This window comes from Leptosomus discolor, chromosome 1, assembly GCF_034619465.1.
Source record: "Leptosomus discolor isolate bLepDis1 chromosome 1, bLepDis1.hap2, whole genome shotgun sequence".
Lineage (NCBI taxonomy): Eukaryota > Metazoa > Chordata > Aves > Leptosomiformes > Leptosomidae > Leptosomus > Leptosomus discolor.
The window spans coordinates 110,565,670-110,582,386 of record NC_141391.1 but is presented as its reverse complement, the minus strand read 5'-3'; the positions used below and the strand labels follow the sequence as shown (position 1 = coordinate 110,582,386).

The window sequence follows — 16,717 nt, the reverse complement described above, 5'->3', positions numbered from 1 at the left end:
GGCATCCTAGCAGTGAGGAACAACAGTTTGCCTGGGTCAGAGGAGACTTCTGTTCTATGCAGGAGGTTCCTCATACTGTCAGGAGACGTTTTGCAGGCAGAATTGTGCTGTATTACAGACATAGTCTGAAATCAAACAAGGGATAGCAAGCCATATTGTTCTAGTGTAAGCACAACATAAATGTTTATGGAAAAAGAGAGACAAAGATGAAAGGAAAACTGGAATAGCACCTTCCTTACTAAAGTGTACCAAGTTTAAGCACTAAGCAGACGCAGAAAGACAATGAAAAAAACATCTGTTGAAGCCGCTGGACAGGAAAAAAAGAAAGTAATTTTTTTATGTAACTAGCTTTATTCTTAGATCTTCTATGCAAGTTTTAAAGTGGGATGCATTCAATACAATAGCTGATGTCTGTTTCTAGACAATTATTCCTTCCACTTCTGAATTAATAATTGCAAAACTGTGCCATGCAACAATACAGGGCAATTCTTTGGGTTGTTAACATTTTTCAGCAGGGGATTTCAGTGCCTTCTCTTCTTCTATCAGCAGCTGCCACTGTTTTGTTAAGCAGTGAGAGCAGCCACCACCAGCTCCCAGCTCTCTGTGTTACACCACACGCAACTGGTGGCATCTGGCCCCCTGGGAAGCAACCACCATTGTGCGCTCCCTCTGGGAAACAGGTGGTGGGACAGAATGGGAGCAGGCAACAGGCTGCCAGCTGGACCACATTGAGGACGCTTAAAAAAAAATCTCTCTCATTTTCCTTCTCTTACTCTGCCCTTGGACTTGTACCTTCTATTCTATGTCACTTGAAAAAACCCTTAAACAGCACTTTTTTGGGGGGGAAAAAGGCTTTGTGACATACACTTTGCTGCTTTCTGCCATTGTAAGCAGCATTCTAAAATACAGAGATACTGGGGGTAGGTGCTGTTAGAGGTCATCATCTCTCTTCTCAGTATGCAGGCACTATGCAATGCCTTGGATGAACACTTTAGGAGAGACCAAGATACAGCATTCAATACTGTCAATGCATAACATAGTACCTTAGGCAAATACTTATTTCAAAACACTTTATCTAAAAATACATACTTTTTTTGCCTCCTCTGCCCTTCATGGGTGATGACTAGGCTCCCATATAATTTAAAAATGAGATGAAAGGACTCAATAATAGGCAGAAGGAAGAAGAAAAATGGCATGAGAGTTAGCAGTTGCTTGCATGACAGATGGACACATTACTACATGCAAGGATTAGCTAAACTAATTACTTTCAGATTTTCAAGCATATTTACAGGCTGATCAACCAGCTATTGGTACTTTGGCATAACAGAGTGTAAGGCTTCTTTTGATTTTGGACCAGGAAGCAAGTCAACTTGCATCAGTAATACTCAGATTTAAGCAGTGATAACTGAACTATAGTTAGCGTATTATTTATGACATGAATAGCTGACTAGGGCTTGTCTCCTGGACGTATCTAATTCCTGCTGCAGATGCTAATGAAGACTTTCTCCCTGTGACCATGTTGAAAAGAGGGAAATGAGTTGGGATGAGAAGGTAAAAGGTACTTGAGAATCTTTGTAGCTCGCTACTCTAAGATTCTCCTTCCCTCTCTTTCTTCCTCCTCCCCTTAAATTGATTGTAGCCCCAGAGGTGAGTAACTCCCCCAAGTCACTGGTTCAGCACAGCAAACACAAACGTCAGGCACCCAGATATATACAAGCACATGGGTAGCATGTAGCAACTGAAGGAACACAGGCTTCCTGCATGATCAAAGGTGAATCACATGCTGAGCCATTTGTAAGGCATGTGAGAGTCGCTTCAGTTTCTTTTAAAAAACCAAGGATTTCTTTCAGAGCCAAATGTGAATAACACATTGGGGAAAAAATTGCACAACTTAACAGCTAACAGAGTTATTAGAGGAACTTCCTTCTATCTTCTGTGGAACCCCTAGTAAAGCTTTTCCCAAGTCATGGCATACAAAGGGCATCCAACTCCAAAACATGCTTGAATTTCATTGCTTAGCCTCTCTTTTGGAACCAGTGATGAGACTGGTTCTAGTCAGGCAGAACTTGGAAAACAATAACATTTTGCTGGAGTTACAAAGGTGTAGGCAGGCAAATATTGAAAGATTACAGCAACAGATTCGATGTATCTATGTCCCAGCAGCTACCCACAACTCCTTTGCAGAAGTCACCTTTGAGGTCTGTACCGAAATTTTCAGAGGAACTTCTGAGCATGCAAAACGGTGTCATTTTAAAAGTCAACACCAGCTTCAGTAAAGACTGAGGCCAGAGAGCCCCCGTCAACTTACAGAATAGCCCAGTTTGCCTCCCATTTAGTGAGAGAGCATCCCTGCCTCACCAAACCAGACCAGGCAAAGAGAATCAAGATCATCTAATACGGTGAAGGGGAACACAATTTTCTCGATCTCTCCCCAACACACCAAGATGCACTGAAGGCACAGGCTGAGTTTAATTGCGGAGGCAGGCATCGAGCTTATCTAACTGGCACAGTTGCAAGTCAATAATGTTCGTTTTGCATTCAGTTAAAATTCTGAGTAGCTTAATCAGGAAAGTAATCTCGAAATAGTGACAAATCTCTTTATTCATTAAGAGCAAGCAGCCCTTAAAAAGTCAAATCAAAGTGGGCTGCTGTGAGCTCAGATCAGCATATGCTCTTTCATTACCAGCACTGATATTTACCAGCAGAGAGGATTTTCATGCCCTGAGTTTGTGCCTTGCTCCCTTTGAGTCATTCTGACAATCAAAATGAAATAAAAATATTATCAAGAATTATTACCTGTGTGTCCTAGCCACTGCTCAAGGCTCATATCAAGTCTCTACAGACACTCCCATGGGTGCACTACACATCTCTAATGCACCAAGCTGTGTCATACAGAAAAACATTGTCATTGTATTCTTCAGTTTCAAAATCACATTTTTCTTGACAATGTTTACAGTCAATGAAGAATAATTTGCTTATATGTAGACATCTTTGTATTACTGCAACAAGTTTTTCTACTCTGATAATGACTTCCACAATGTACAGGCCTGCAAATGATCTATTAAGAGTCAACATCTGTCCTTGATGCCCAGAATGCTAGTTAATTTCAGTGAGGAGCATAAGATTGGGCTGCTGAGTCCCATGAACACAATTGCTATTTTTTTCCCCACATTTTGAAATCTCTGAAGCAGAAGCTTTCTTTATCCAGCGGCTGTTTTGTGAAAAATCATCAACATCACATGCATCTCTCATTTTGTGAGGAACAAACTGAAGATCAAGAAGATGCCACATGACCACAGGTCTGTCTTTAAAGAGTTCACTGGTGGTTTCAGGCATTTTTGAGCGAGTTTATTATGAATCACTAAGCAAATGTTGTTAATGTTCACTCGGAGTGAAATGTTTCTCAGAGTATTTACACCTGTTCAACGTCCTCGTCACTCCACAGGCTGTTTAGCATACCATACGCTCAACTCCGCAGGCCCGTTTGTTCTGGTAGACACAAAGCAAGCTTTACATGGTGTTACAGCACAATAAATTGAATAAATATAGTGAAGTTATGAAAGCCTGAACTCCCAGAGTAATAAAACAAAAATCAGTGATAGTTGTTCAAAGGAACGATCCTAGGGCATCGTCACTTGAGAAATAAAGGCATACCATCAGTTTTGTTTGATGGGTAGAATCAAAACCAAAGGAACCAAGTCAGTGAGGAAGCATGTATTTCAGAAATTATTTCTTGCCTCCTTAGGTATACCGCTTTTTCCTGTGGCTGTATTTTGGCTTAGCCATTCATCCCTCAAATCATGGGCAAGCCTACTTACAGAGAGAAGAGTCTATGCAGAAGCTGGGTCAAGAGTCTTTTCCCTCTGAAGCACAGCTGAGCATCACTGGGGGCATTATATATGTACTTTAAGACAGTATATCCAAAGACAGACAGTATCCTGATCCTACACTATTTAGGATACCAAACAATCAAAATGCTCAGCTACATACTTCATGAAGCCCTAGCTGAGATCTATGGAGCTGGAATTATTGTTTTTAAAGCAACTTTATGGATTATAATTTCTGCTCTCCAGAAAGCTTCCGAAGAACCTCATGCAAGCATATTTATTGCTAAGAGATCAGAAAACAGAAAGATTCACGTCCTGTTACCCAAGACAATCATGACCCAAGTGCTTGCCTGCAACTGTACTGGTCCAGACACAGCATGTCTATACATCTTGGAACAAAAATTCTCTGGAGAAACAGTGCTTGCACTAATGTTGCAATTCACCATTTGCACTAATGTAATGAACTAACTTTAAAGCTGCAAAATACGATGCAAGTGCACTGTTAAATCTTTCTATAGCCTTCACAGGGAAATTTTGTTCACTTTTCTACACGTTTGCTTAAGAACTTCAATTGAAAAAAAATAAAAAGTCCTCTTTGGGATATGGACCAAAGTAGATTTAAGTGGGAAAACCACACCTTTCCTGCCCTGCACAGGGGACCTGAAAAGTGTTTCAACATTTGTTTAAAATGATCTTCACATGAAAATTCCATTTAGATGTTTCCAGTTTCTGGTCACTGATTTCAAGTTGGTAAGCAGAAGGGGTTTTGAATAAGACATAATTCAGTACTTTGTAAAGTAATGCTGCTAATCTGTTTTAGATTGTTTCATTTCCAGCTCCACGACTCTCCATTTCCAGTCAGTAGCCTTGCTGAAGGCTGCATGTCCCCAAGTTCCTTGAGATACTTTTGTTGTAAGAAATTTATATTAATAGCACTGATGCAAAGGACCCACCAACACTCCAATAATAGGAAGTACACATGAAATAAAGCAGATTTCAAAAACATCAAGACAATGCATTTTTCTCATTTATTCAAATCTTCTGCAGGAAGTAAACACTGAAAGATTTAAAAAAAACTTCACACTGCAGTATGTACAGTTTTGTGACATCACATGAGGAAATTAATTTCTAATAAAAAAAATGAGACCAGTTAGATAAATTACTGAAGACACTCACAATAAAATCGGTTGTGGTAAAATCCCAAATTCTTATGTATGGCAATGAAAATCAATATTCCTTTGTTTTACAGGGATGGAATAGTCCTGGTACAACATTTCAATTACGCAAAATGGAGTCCTGAACTTACATGACTGCTTATAGTTGTATGAATACTTCATGTTTTAAAAGTAGTTTTACATTTTGGGTTTTTTGTTTGTGGTGTTTTTTTTTTTCCCCCCAGACCCTTTTGATTTGAAGCACATTCTTTCACAAAGCTAAAATACCACAGCAGAAGTCATGTCCAGAAGTGGAATACTATTGTGTTTTGAACTGACCTGACTTGTTAAGACATTATTTTTGCCAACGCACAGATGCACAGGGTCCCCCATGCACTTTTCATGCAGCAGGTAATCACAACTTTAAATAAAAGTATTTTTCTATACATTCTTCCAGACTTGCAACTGTATACATACATGCAAAAGTTTTTAAACCTATGTGATCGTATTTACACTTATACATAGAATATACATAACAAAAAAGATTAAAAGGTTTTTTTCCTTTGCATTAGAACAATACAAAATATGTATTTTTCATTAAGGAAACCACTATTTACATCACCTTTTAAAAACCAATTTCAACATATTATAGGTGTAACAAGTTAATGTATTTACATTATATATAAATATATATAATATATACTTACCAGTTTACTCCTCTGTAAGATGTGGCAGAGAACAAACTGGTAATACCATGTCACTGACGTCAATGAGAGCTGTAATACTTTCACCAACATTTAACAGGGAAAATTTAAACTATCCACTTCTTTCTTTTAAAAACATTTGTAAATTAAAAATTTAAAAACATTACTAAGAATAAATGGCTAAGAAAAGTGAAAGTTATGGCTGAATTCCCTTTTGATCTCATAATGTTTACAAACTTCTCAAACTGAGCTACCCAGTTATGTGGTATCAGTAAAGAAGTCCTTCAGCAAAACACCTTGGATTCTGTGGTCATGCGTTAAGCCCCATCATTTCCTCAAACTTTGCCAGAAGAGACACTCGAAATCTGGTTATCTCAAGTCCCATACACTTTCCTCTGGAAGGAGAAAGTGTATCTGTGTGGCAATGACAAGTCAATCCCCAAATCTAGCTAGCTTGAGTGCTATGCTACCACAGCAGGTGAAGGAGCATAAGCCTGTAGACGTCCCCTTGAGCAAGGCATCAGGCACCTTGCAACCCACCTGCTGCTGCCACAACCATCGCCAGTTGAGTGAGTTAATTCAGCTACAAGTCCCAAAGGGCTGTAATTACAACTTTAAGTGTGGTATTGACACATTCCCTAACTCACTTCACTGCTCCATGTGGAGGAGACAGCTTCCCTCCCCCTCCCCAGTCTCACCCAGCTGTAACTGGGATGTGCTCTCTCCTCCCTCCCTGCTCCTTTGATGGCAAGATCACACAACAGGACCCATCAATCCTGCACTTCTCTGTCTACGCAGCTACTGCTGCCAGCATCTGTCAAGGCCCCCATTTTTCTTCAAGTCCTATAGTCTAAAGGCCTAGCTGAAACTTCAGCCTCCTGAATTTACAGAACCATCTTTGGAGCTCCCACTCCCACAGACTGAGGAAGCATATTGGGAACAGCCAAAATCCGTATCCTAGTAGTAAACATCTACTGAACCAAGGAGACCGGAGTTGTTGAGAATACTAAGCATTACTCAACAGATGACCTTGGTTTGTTATTCATCTACAGGGACTGATGGAAATCAAGGATCTTTGAGTTGCTTGCAAAAACATGGCTAGCCCTACCAGTCATTCTGCTGATGCAGCAAACCCAGCTCCTGCACTCGCCTTTTCTGATGGAAAAGTCCTCAAGGAAAATGATGGTGGCTCCTTTTTACTCACCCATGCTACAAGATAAAAAATGATTAAAGAGCCTTTGGTCCTCAGGTTGAAAGGCTGTAAATGTGGATGGGGTAGATTTTAAAGATGACTTCTCTTCCCTAGGGAGGGCTAACATCAAGTGATACTGGAGAATTTCATACAGGAGACTGTTGCCCTCAGCAGCTGACTGAATAGCATCCAGCTGGCATGCCCTACCCTCTCTCAAGGGCCTCATCATTATGTTACATGCTGCTTGAGATTGCAACGTCTACAAGAGGTAAGATTCTTCCATGAGCAGCATGACGTAAACTTATTGTGTATTATAGTTTACTGACGTCTGTGAGTATGGTAATACCTTTTAATTATCACCACCTAAAAAGAAAGCTAAATCATTAACTGGTCAAACTGTTAACATTTAAACTTAAATGCTTTATAAAACTTTAAAAACTAAATGTTCAAAAGTATGTATTACAACAATAGACTACCATAGAATAAATACATAGGTAAGCACACTCCTAGACTCCAATATTACTTTTTGTTAGGGTTAGACTCTCCTCCCTACTTTTCGTCTCAACTTTGTTTTGATGAAGTTTTTCCAGACAGATTATTTCACATCCATTCAAGCTGCATTTCTCTGTGGAGCCCTTCAAGTAAATTATAGCCCTGTATTTACTCTGGGGACCATCTATTATTCTATATTGTATATATTTTTCCTAGCTATATACATGTTGTTTCAAGAAAAATAATCAATTAAGACTTTAAGAGACATTTAATGGATGGAACAAATACCATCTTTTTAATATTTCTGCTGGGTTGACTCATATAAAAAGAATTCAGTTCCACTGTCAATCCAAAATATACTTTATCTTGTTAATGATTATTCTAAGAGACATCTTAATTGTCATTGGGCCACTTATAAATGCAATATTAAAGACAAACAAAATTTTATTTTTATATTATACTTCAGACAATGACATTTAAAATGATACTAGATTTGTGTGAAGGTTTTAAAATATAAATCTTCTTTGTACAGCCCATTAATATATTACGCTTCACCCAAATAACATAAAAATATATTATTAAATCGCTCTGTTATTTCTCATATAAACCAGGGGGAATGTTTTATATCAGATACTGCCAAATATTTGTGTTCCCTAAAAGAAGGTATCCCCCGGGGGGGCAAAACAGAATAGTGGTGTGTTTTCCAGCTGGCAGACAGGAGAAGTCCCTTTCAGTAGGGACTGCACTGCAAAGACTGGAAAGTGATGCCAGGCAGGGGGCAGAGGACAAACAGGGGACAAGAGCTTGCTCTGTCTCTGCAAGCCAGCAGTCTGGGCAAAGGATCTCTGAAACCAGACCAGAAAGGAAAAGAGCAAAATGCCCCATCACTCATCTCTGCTATGCAAACATGAGACGGACAGAAACAGCAGTTTTGTCATGTCATCAGCTCTCAATGGTGAAAACAGTCAAAACTAAACCGGAGTGTAGCTTTTATTATCTATGCAAGCCAACCACTTAGCTGTTTGCTAATAGCATAGGGGATTAGCAGTGACACTAGAAGTTACAGAGAACATTTTTTTTCAGGGGAGTAAAGAGCTCAGTAAAACATATGATTGCCAATAATGCATATCATTTAGAGGAGCTGGATTTTGTCCTCCTCCTCCCCCATGAGAAGTAAGGGCTGCAAATGGCGTCAACACTGACAGTGCTAACAGGAAAGCAGAGCCGCATGGCTCTTCCCCAGCCAGCAATTCTTTTAAGGTGTCTCAGCTTTGACCGCAATTTTCAGTTACTCCCATTGCAGGCTGATATTGCCAGATGTTACAAATCACAGCACAGGTGGGGACTGAGGGAAAGGGCAGAGGAGGATTTCTTGGACATGTCCCACTATCCATTACAGAACATGACAAAACCACAATTTTATCCTCAGTGCAACCTGAAAAATTATTCTAAAACCAGATTTTCTGCAGTGAAAGGGTAGTGCATTAAACCATGCATCAGCTGTTCAGAGAGTAATAAATATTGGCAGAATATGGATTCTTTTCCCTGGTCATAGGAAGAGGCCAACACATTTTTCACCAAAATCCTATTCCATCTTTGAGTGGAAGTCTCAGGGAGTCTCTGCAGTCTCTTCTGCAGGGGAAGCAGGATGGTGCTAAACAGACAATTCCACTCATCCACTTCACAAACTTTTCACCCTTTTCCTCACCAAATAGATGTACTAAGCTTTCTTAATCGCACTACTCCCAAGAGGCATTTTGACTTTGCCCTTTCAAGCAGGGAAGTGACAGGAATGTGCTGACAAAAGGACTCATGCAGTATACCTGCATGGCCTACGAAAACCTGCCTTTTGTATAAAAACCTAGAAAAAACCCTTAATCGTAACTAGTAACTCATAACTATGGCTAAGTATTCTAAGGAAGGCCTTGTCAAGAGCAGGGCAAGGAAGAAAAAATAGATTTTACACCACTATTCTGTCAGGACCACAAACAAGATTTAAAAACAACAATAAAAATTTTGGAAGCACTAAAAAATATATTTCAGTGCATTTCATTTATTAACACTGACACAGCTTTTCCAATATGACAAGCTAATACCTTGGACGGACTGCTCCATTTCTTAAAAGTTATTCTTAAAATTTCACAAAACATATTCAACATTCAAAAAAAAAAGTACACTGTCTCTATGCTCAGGCTTCCAAAAAATAAGGATTATTTTACAGGGAAGGAGGGAAACGCAGCATTACCACCACCTAGGCTGTACGCTTACACTTTATGTTATAGCAAAAACTTGCAGATCCAAATAAGACTCTGATCAAAGAGTACTCATAACTTAATCTGATACATACAGAAATGTCTTGTACAAATTACAACCCTTCTAGTTTCCTTGTGACAATCTATTGTAAAGCAAATTTTATCTACATGTATTTTAAATAACATCACCAGAAAAATAAAAAGAAGTTTATCAAATGAAAACATGTTTCAATTAGACCATGCTTTTCTAAAATCATGCTCAATTTATACAGTAGTCAAGTTCGTACTCATTTTTTTTTATTATTTTTTATTTTTTTAAAAGAAAGATTCAAAACCACTGATTGTAAACTCATTGAGGAGGCTGTAGTTTATTCTGGCTCTTTTTTGATTGTTAGCACTTCTTCCAGAAGTCCATGCACTTCTCCATTCACACCATGTTGATGAGAGGTCTTACTCCCCATATGGCTGTTATAAGGGCTTCTTAAGTTACTAAAAGGAGTTTTAAGCTCTGCATCAGATGTCAACTCCTCTTTGATCATAACATGAGTTGGATTATCAGTAAATGAAGGTTCACTCCAAATTTCTTTGTCATGTGCTTCTTTGCTACTAACAGAGTTGCCGCCTTTCTGTAACATGTAATACAATATTGGATTGGTTTTAGTCAGTCTCGGAGAGTCTTTTTCATAATCATTCTTGTCCATACTTGTGATCACCCATCTGATGGGCCCTTTTTCACTGGGCATGGGACACATGCTAAACTGGTCAGACTCTAGTCTAGATACTGTACTCCCCAAATGTTCAGGGAAGGGCGAACTGGCAGGACTTTTTACTGCTACAGGATACTGAAATGTTCTATGAACTACACAATTGTTCTGTTGCACAGGGCTTCCCATTAATGCATTTACTGAAGAAATGCTGAATTCAGGTTTATTAATGGTTGCACTGGTTTTGTTTCCTTTTTTCTTGCCCTCTGTTAGTATGTTATTCCTATGTTGTGACAGATCTCTCTCACAGTTTTCTGAGAGAAGCAGTTGTTTCAACACATTAAAGCCTTTACTATCTCTAGACCAACTCCTATTTTCACTGTCATTATTTGCACCATGACTTACAGCATATTTAAATTCAGCCTCACTTCTGTTGAATTTCAGTTCTTGCTGGTTAAGCAAAGGCCCATACAGTGCCTCAGTAGGAGAAGTGTGATTGTTTGCAGCATCAGACATATTACTCTTCATCTTTTTTAATGGACTTTCCAAAGGCTCAGCATGAAGCTTCCTCTTCTTCGGTATTATGCAAAGACTCTTTGATTCAAGGTGTGTCAGCTCATTGTTTCGGTGACTTCTGTCCAGCTCATCTGCAGGGTAACTGTCTTGATTCTGTCTCAGCAACCTACTTAGCAGGCCGTTTTTGGAAAAAGAGAAATCTTGAGGCGAAAGAGGCTCAGATTTCAACTCCTCGGATGCTGGAGAAGCAGCTGTGTTTCTCTTCAGTGAATGAACAAATCCTTGAAGTTTGGTACTCTTGCACTCTCTCACTTGTTGTGCACTTGAATTATAAGGAACATTTAATTCTTCAGATGGTTCAGCTTTTATTTTCACCGTCAATATTTGCTCATTCAAAGCCTTATCTGTCTGTTCTTGAGAACTTTCATCTCTTAAAAGCATCCTCTCTTTCTTTTCACTTTTACCTTTATTGGGAGTTCCCAGAAGCAGCTGAAGGACAGTGCGCCTTTCAAGGAGATTTTCTATTTCCGAACTTGGAAGTCCTTGTTCAGCGGGTGCAGGCTGGCAACTGAATATTTTGCTGTTTTCTTCATGCGTACTCAATTTATTCGTAAGCAAAGGGCTGTTCAATCTATCAATCAAGCCAACAGGTTTATCTGTGTTTCCTGCTAGCAGCTGTTTGCTAGCTCTTTGTTCTTCACTTGACATGGAAGTCTGCATGCCGCACTGAGCAAGGTTCTGCAACAGCTTGCTGGCACTGAATGCTGAGGAGTTCTGGGGACTATCGTTCCTGCTCAGCTTGGCTCCTTGAATTTCTTTGCTTTTAGAAAGGTCTATCAAATGTTTAGATGCAGGATTCACCAGTCTGTCCGGCTGGATGCTGCAGGCATATGGTGGCGAGCTACGCTTGATGGATAACGACTGGTGTGAGAGGTTTATAGGAGAGTCTGCTTTTGTAGAAACCAGCAAAGGCGGAGTGCTTAACGGAGTCATTCGATTTGCACTGGGACTGTCAGTGACAGGAGTCCTTTTACCAGTCTGTACAGTGAATTTTGCCACATCAGCTGCACTGTGTGGTCCCTGAGGGTCATTACTCTTGTCTACCGCTTCTTCACTCTTATGCCCAAGTAACAGCTGAAGTAGTGTTACTTTCTGATGGGGATTCAGCTTAGAAGCTTTTGGAGTGTCTTTCTCTTCCTTGATCTCTGGACACGAAACTTTTGGATCCCAGTTATGAAGCAAGGATTGAGTCAGGTTATCCAGAGATGCAGGTGGACCTACATCTTGTTTATCTGTCCTCTGTTTAAAGGACAGGTCTATAGGAAGACAGTTAGAATGAGAGCTCTCATCATCACTGCTGTCATCTTCTGTAAAACTAGGATTGTTGTCTGAATGCTCACCAATAGTTGTCGGTGTGCTGCTGTCTTCAAAAATGGTGGCGCTCTCACTCTGTTCATGCCCTTTGACGTGTTTGGTGGTATTCTGGCTTTTCAGCAGATGCAAGAGCAAACTGTTGCTGGGAAAGGTTTTCACGTTATTCCTTTCCAAAGCACTTTTGTATCCCACAGTTTTGGGAGGAGAATGCATGATTCCCACTGAACTCTGAAATGCTGCCATATTGCTTTTGCTAGATACTGTTTTGGTTGATGATCCTGTTTGACCATTGAGATGGCTTGTCATTCCTTTCGCTAAACCAAATTGGCCAATATCTTTCTGAGTGCTTTCTTGTAATCTGGCCATAGCTGCAAGTCTCTCACTTGCTATCTGATTTGCATTTTGTGCTTTTATAGCATGTTCCCTGGAGTACTGCTGCAAGTGAGCTTCACTTGAAAGGAGTAAAGCCAGCTGGCTGCATGCTACACTGGGCTTTGGTGAAGCAGCAGGGCTAGACCGTTTCTCTACCATGCTTGCAACAGCTTGTAATCTTGCAGCACATGACAGTGGCTCATTTATCACTTTAGGTCCACTCTGCACCGCATGAGGAGATTCTATAAACCTCTCTTTGGGCAGGTTCTTTGTTATATCAGGCAAGCTGGTGTCCAGCTTCTCATCTTTTGCTTTGCTCTTCTTCAGTAGAGTCTTCAGGTGACTGGATGCAACACCGTAGCACCTTAAATCTTTCTCTACTTTTAAAGAATCATGGCTAAGGGAATACCCTTGCTCCTTAAGGCTCTGCCTAATCTGCTGTGACAGAGCAACGCTCTGCAGCCTAGAGCTGAATGACTGAAGCAAAGAGGCAAGTAATGTGCTATCCTGTTTGCCTTTAGGCACATTTTCAACCATACCAGCTAACAAAGCTTCCTTTTTTCCATCTAAATCCACAATGGAATCAGACAGCCGCCTTCTCTTTGCTGCATTCCAGTCTTCAGAAGACTGCAACAGTCTTGCTTTTTTGAGGTGCAGCATGCCAGACCCCTGATATGTATTTGTGTTAAGAACTGGACCATTACTTTGACAGCTGGGAAATATATTTCCAGAAATCTTAAAGTTTTGATCCTCTCCACTGTGTCCAGTAGACTTTTTGTCAACTGCAGTACCTGAGCCTCCTGCTGCTTGATGCATTAGTAATCCCTCTAGGTAAGTTAGAACAACAGAATCCTGGTGCATCTCAGAGCCAAGCTCTTCTCCATGAGTCATGTTCAATAAAAGTTTCCAAAAGGGCTCTGGCTCTATTCACTTCAAAGACTAGTTTTCTGTAGCTGAATCGAGATGCAGAGTTATGAAATAACAGGTAGATGTCTACAGTGTTTTCTCACAGACTTTCAGAAACAATACAAAATGTCGCATTCCAGTGTATATTGTTTGATGAGCCAGGTTTCCAATCATATCAATCTGCTGATATCTAGAATATTTACGAAGGATGTCTAAGAGGAGCACTCAAAACATGGTTCCACCGTAATAAAGTTCCATTGAGTATTTGCTGCCTTTTTTCTCCACGAAGCCAGTTTGGATTTCATCTTTTTCCATCTCCACCAAGCATATAAAATTCCTAAGTGGAAAACAAAAATAAAAACAAAACAAAAAAAACAGAAAGAAAAGATTTAGGATAAGATCTAATTGCATAAGAATTTTTCTTTTTTTAAAACACATTGTCTTAGACAGAGATTCAGGATATATAAGCAATAACCACATTCCAGAAGAAATTATAAATCAAGTAATGGACAAAGTACATGGTAACTAATTTAAAGAACTTTGCAAAAACAATAGACAGAAAATTTAAACAAAAATTAAGATTAACTATCATAAGCATAGCTACTACAAGTATTCATGAAATTTCTCTACCCTACAGCTTAAAATCAGGAACAGCAAACATGAAAGAAAAATCTTAAATCACTCTAAATAGTCTTTTAAAAAACACATTGTAGTTTACTTCGCAGTAGCATCACCCTTTCTTCTTACTACGTAAGCACACAGGACATGCAAACTATCATTCTAAAAGAGAATTAGTAGAAAAAGGTATGCCTAAATTCAACATTTATGTTCATGTTGAATCTGTTTTCAAGTAACAGAATAGGTAGCATCATATATGTATATGCGTACATTTTTATTTGGCGAGTAGAGGATACTGCTAAAAGCAGAAACCAAGTTGGCACTGCTGCCCAGGACTATCTACTAATGCAAAATCTAGTATAACAGCACAACAGGGAGGGAATCTCTTGTTGTTACTACAACAAGTCATTAGAAGAATCATGTGATAGGAGTGGAGAAAAGAGTGCTTATGTTCCTGACATAACACAAATCCTGGTATCAAAATCCCCCCTTTGCTGTAGGATTTTTACTTTTACATTCTTTCCATGTATTAAACATACAATGGTAAAAAAAACAAACCCAAACAAGTCTTCCTTGAAGTCTTGTTATTTTCAAAGACTGTAGACCATCTCGACTCAATACTTTCTTGGATAAGGAAGTATGCTATGAAAAGTTGTTTTAAAAAGCACAAGAACGGCGCTTACGCTAGACACATCTCTTCAGTTTTAGTTATATGCCTGGTCAGCGGCAGCATGAACAGTTCAGTCACCATCGTTCAATATTGAGATCATTACATCACACATGCCTACTCCTTCACTCATTCAGTTCTAAACTAGCATAAATACTCAACATAAGCAAAGCTACATGCCCTTCAACGTATCTAACTCTGCAATTCACTTTTATAGACTAAAAGGCCATTGCAAACTTGTAAATACAAGTTTAAAGAGGATGTAAACAGATGAAATCCTTGCCTCCTTAAAGTGAATGAATATTTTATGATTGATTTCCCAGAGGCTATTTTTTAAATTCAAAACCTACAGGCAACTAGAAGTCAGAAAAATATCAGATCTGAAAAAAGTAAAGAATCAGAAGGACAACTGAATAGCCGTAATGTTAAAACCCATATACTGCCCCCCCTTGTGCAAATACTCCCTTACTAGATTTCAAGCAATTTAGAGAAACTCTAAAAACTATCTCAAAAAACCACCAAACCACCCAGCAATGCATTGTAGTGTAGATGTGGATACCCATGTATCTAAGTATCAAATGAAAAGTTGGTACCTATTGCTGGGGTGTCCGTACTTCTCTCAGAAGTATATGTCTACATTAACTAGCATTTACATAATTACCTGTAGAAAACACAGTGTTTGTTCAAATATATAACTATAACTTAAACATGAATTCATCTAACTAAAAATTACCGATCATCTTGGTGTTCCTTCAAAAGCCTGTGCATCTCTAGGTGGGTTTTTGCAGAGTTTCAACCCAAAACAGACTAAAAATCAGAAATAACAAATCCTTGAAAAAAAAAAATAAAGGTTTCCAATTAATATTATCAAGTATCCAGCAACTGCAACATCAATATAGCTAGACTTATTTCCTCAAAATATTTGGGAATCCACTTTACCCAGAAAATACAGTTTTCCAGCTTCCAAAACTAAACTTTATCTCTAGCCACATTTTCATATTTCAAAAGGGAATTAAACTGACAGCACCCTGTTCTTAAAAAGGAGTGAGTAGTACTAGATACCCTGTGAGGAAATTGAAAGTTTTTCAAGATTTATTACTGTCTGATAAAAGCAAGCCTTGCAGGTCACCTTTAAGATGAAATCCCAAACAAATGCACCATTAAGCCAATATTCAGTAATAATTAAATAATAATTAAATGGGTAATTAAAAAAAAAAAAAAAAGACTGCATTTATGGAAGCCTCTTGGGTACTCAAAAAGCCTGTTGCAGGAGATGACAACAGTTTACATTCAACAACTACTCTAAGAAATGTTTTGCCATGTTTTTTTAATCACTTGGTGCCTAGGAAATATTGTTAATTTTACAGAAATTGGATTGGTGTAAAGGAGCCCTCATTAAAAAGAATTAATCTGAAAAGCACTTAACACATAAGGAATAGGACATCAGCAAGCCTTCTTAAAAAGCCTGTTCTGATCTAGCGCTGCAACACGTATTAGTGTTCTAAAACCTTAGATGACCTAACGTACAAAACACAAATGTGATGAAGTCATCTGTCAAGAGCTGAAATTACGTTTAAAAAAAAATTCTCTAAACCTACACTTTACTTGTGATAGAAAACCAGTTAGTAAATGTCAGGGTTTGAAGGCAATCTCACAACTAGGCATCTCCAGCAAGTTTTGAACAGAGAATGCTTTTCTTCCACCATCTGAAGTGTGGTCATGTGGAAACAGAACCAGCTTTGGAAGTCAGCGTTCAGCTGGACACTACAGCAACCATTCAGCAACCTTTTAAAAACATGTAGACTGTACCATAGAATTTCCCTGGACCCACTGAAATGTTAATTATTTTTCTTGCTATTAAATATTATTCTAGAAATTACCAGAACTGAGGACAGGAAAAAAAAATGATCGTAAAAAGATAAGGCAGAAGGAAGAGAAG

The 16,717-nt window shown here is 38.9% G+C and overlaps 1 protein-coding gene across 1 annotated transcript; it reads right to left on the bottom strand.

The window, feature by feature from the left end:
* Positions 1-9,969: 9,969 nt before the first annotated feature.
* Positions 9,970-13,478, bottom strand: NRIP1 (nuclear receptor interacting protein 1). The gene has a single exon (XM_009945960.2). The coding sequence runs from the start codon at positions 13,476-13,478 to the stop codon at positions 9,990-9,992; it is 3,489 nt and encodes a 1,162-aa protein (XP_009944262.2). The 3' UTR covers positions 9,970-9,989.
* Between the last annotated feature and the right edge of the window lie 3,239 nt (positions 13,479-16,717).

What these genes read in the sequence shown, in the direction of transcription:
- NRIP1 (XM_009945960.2), bottom strand. Translation starts at nt 13,478, where the DNA reads ATGACTCATGGAGAAGAGCTTGGCTCTGAGATGCACCAGGATTCTGTT.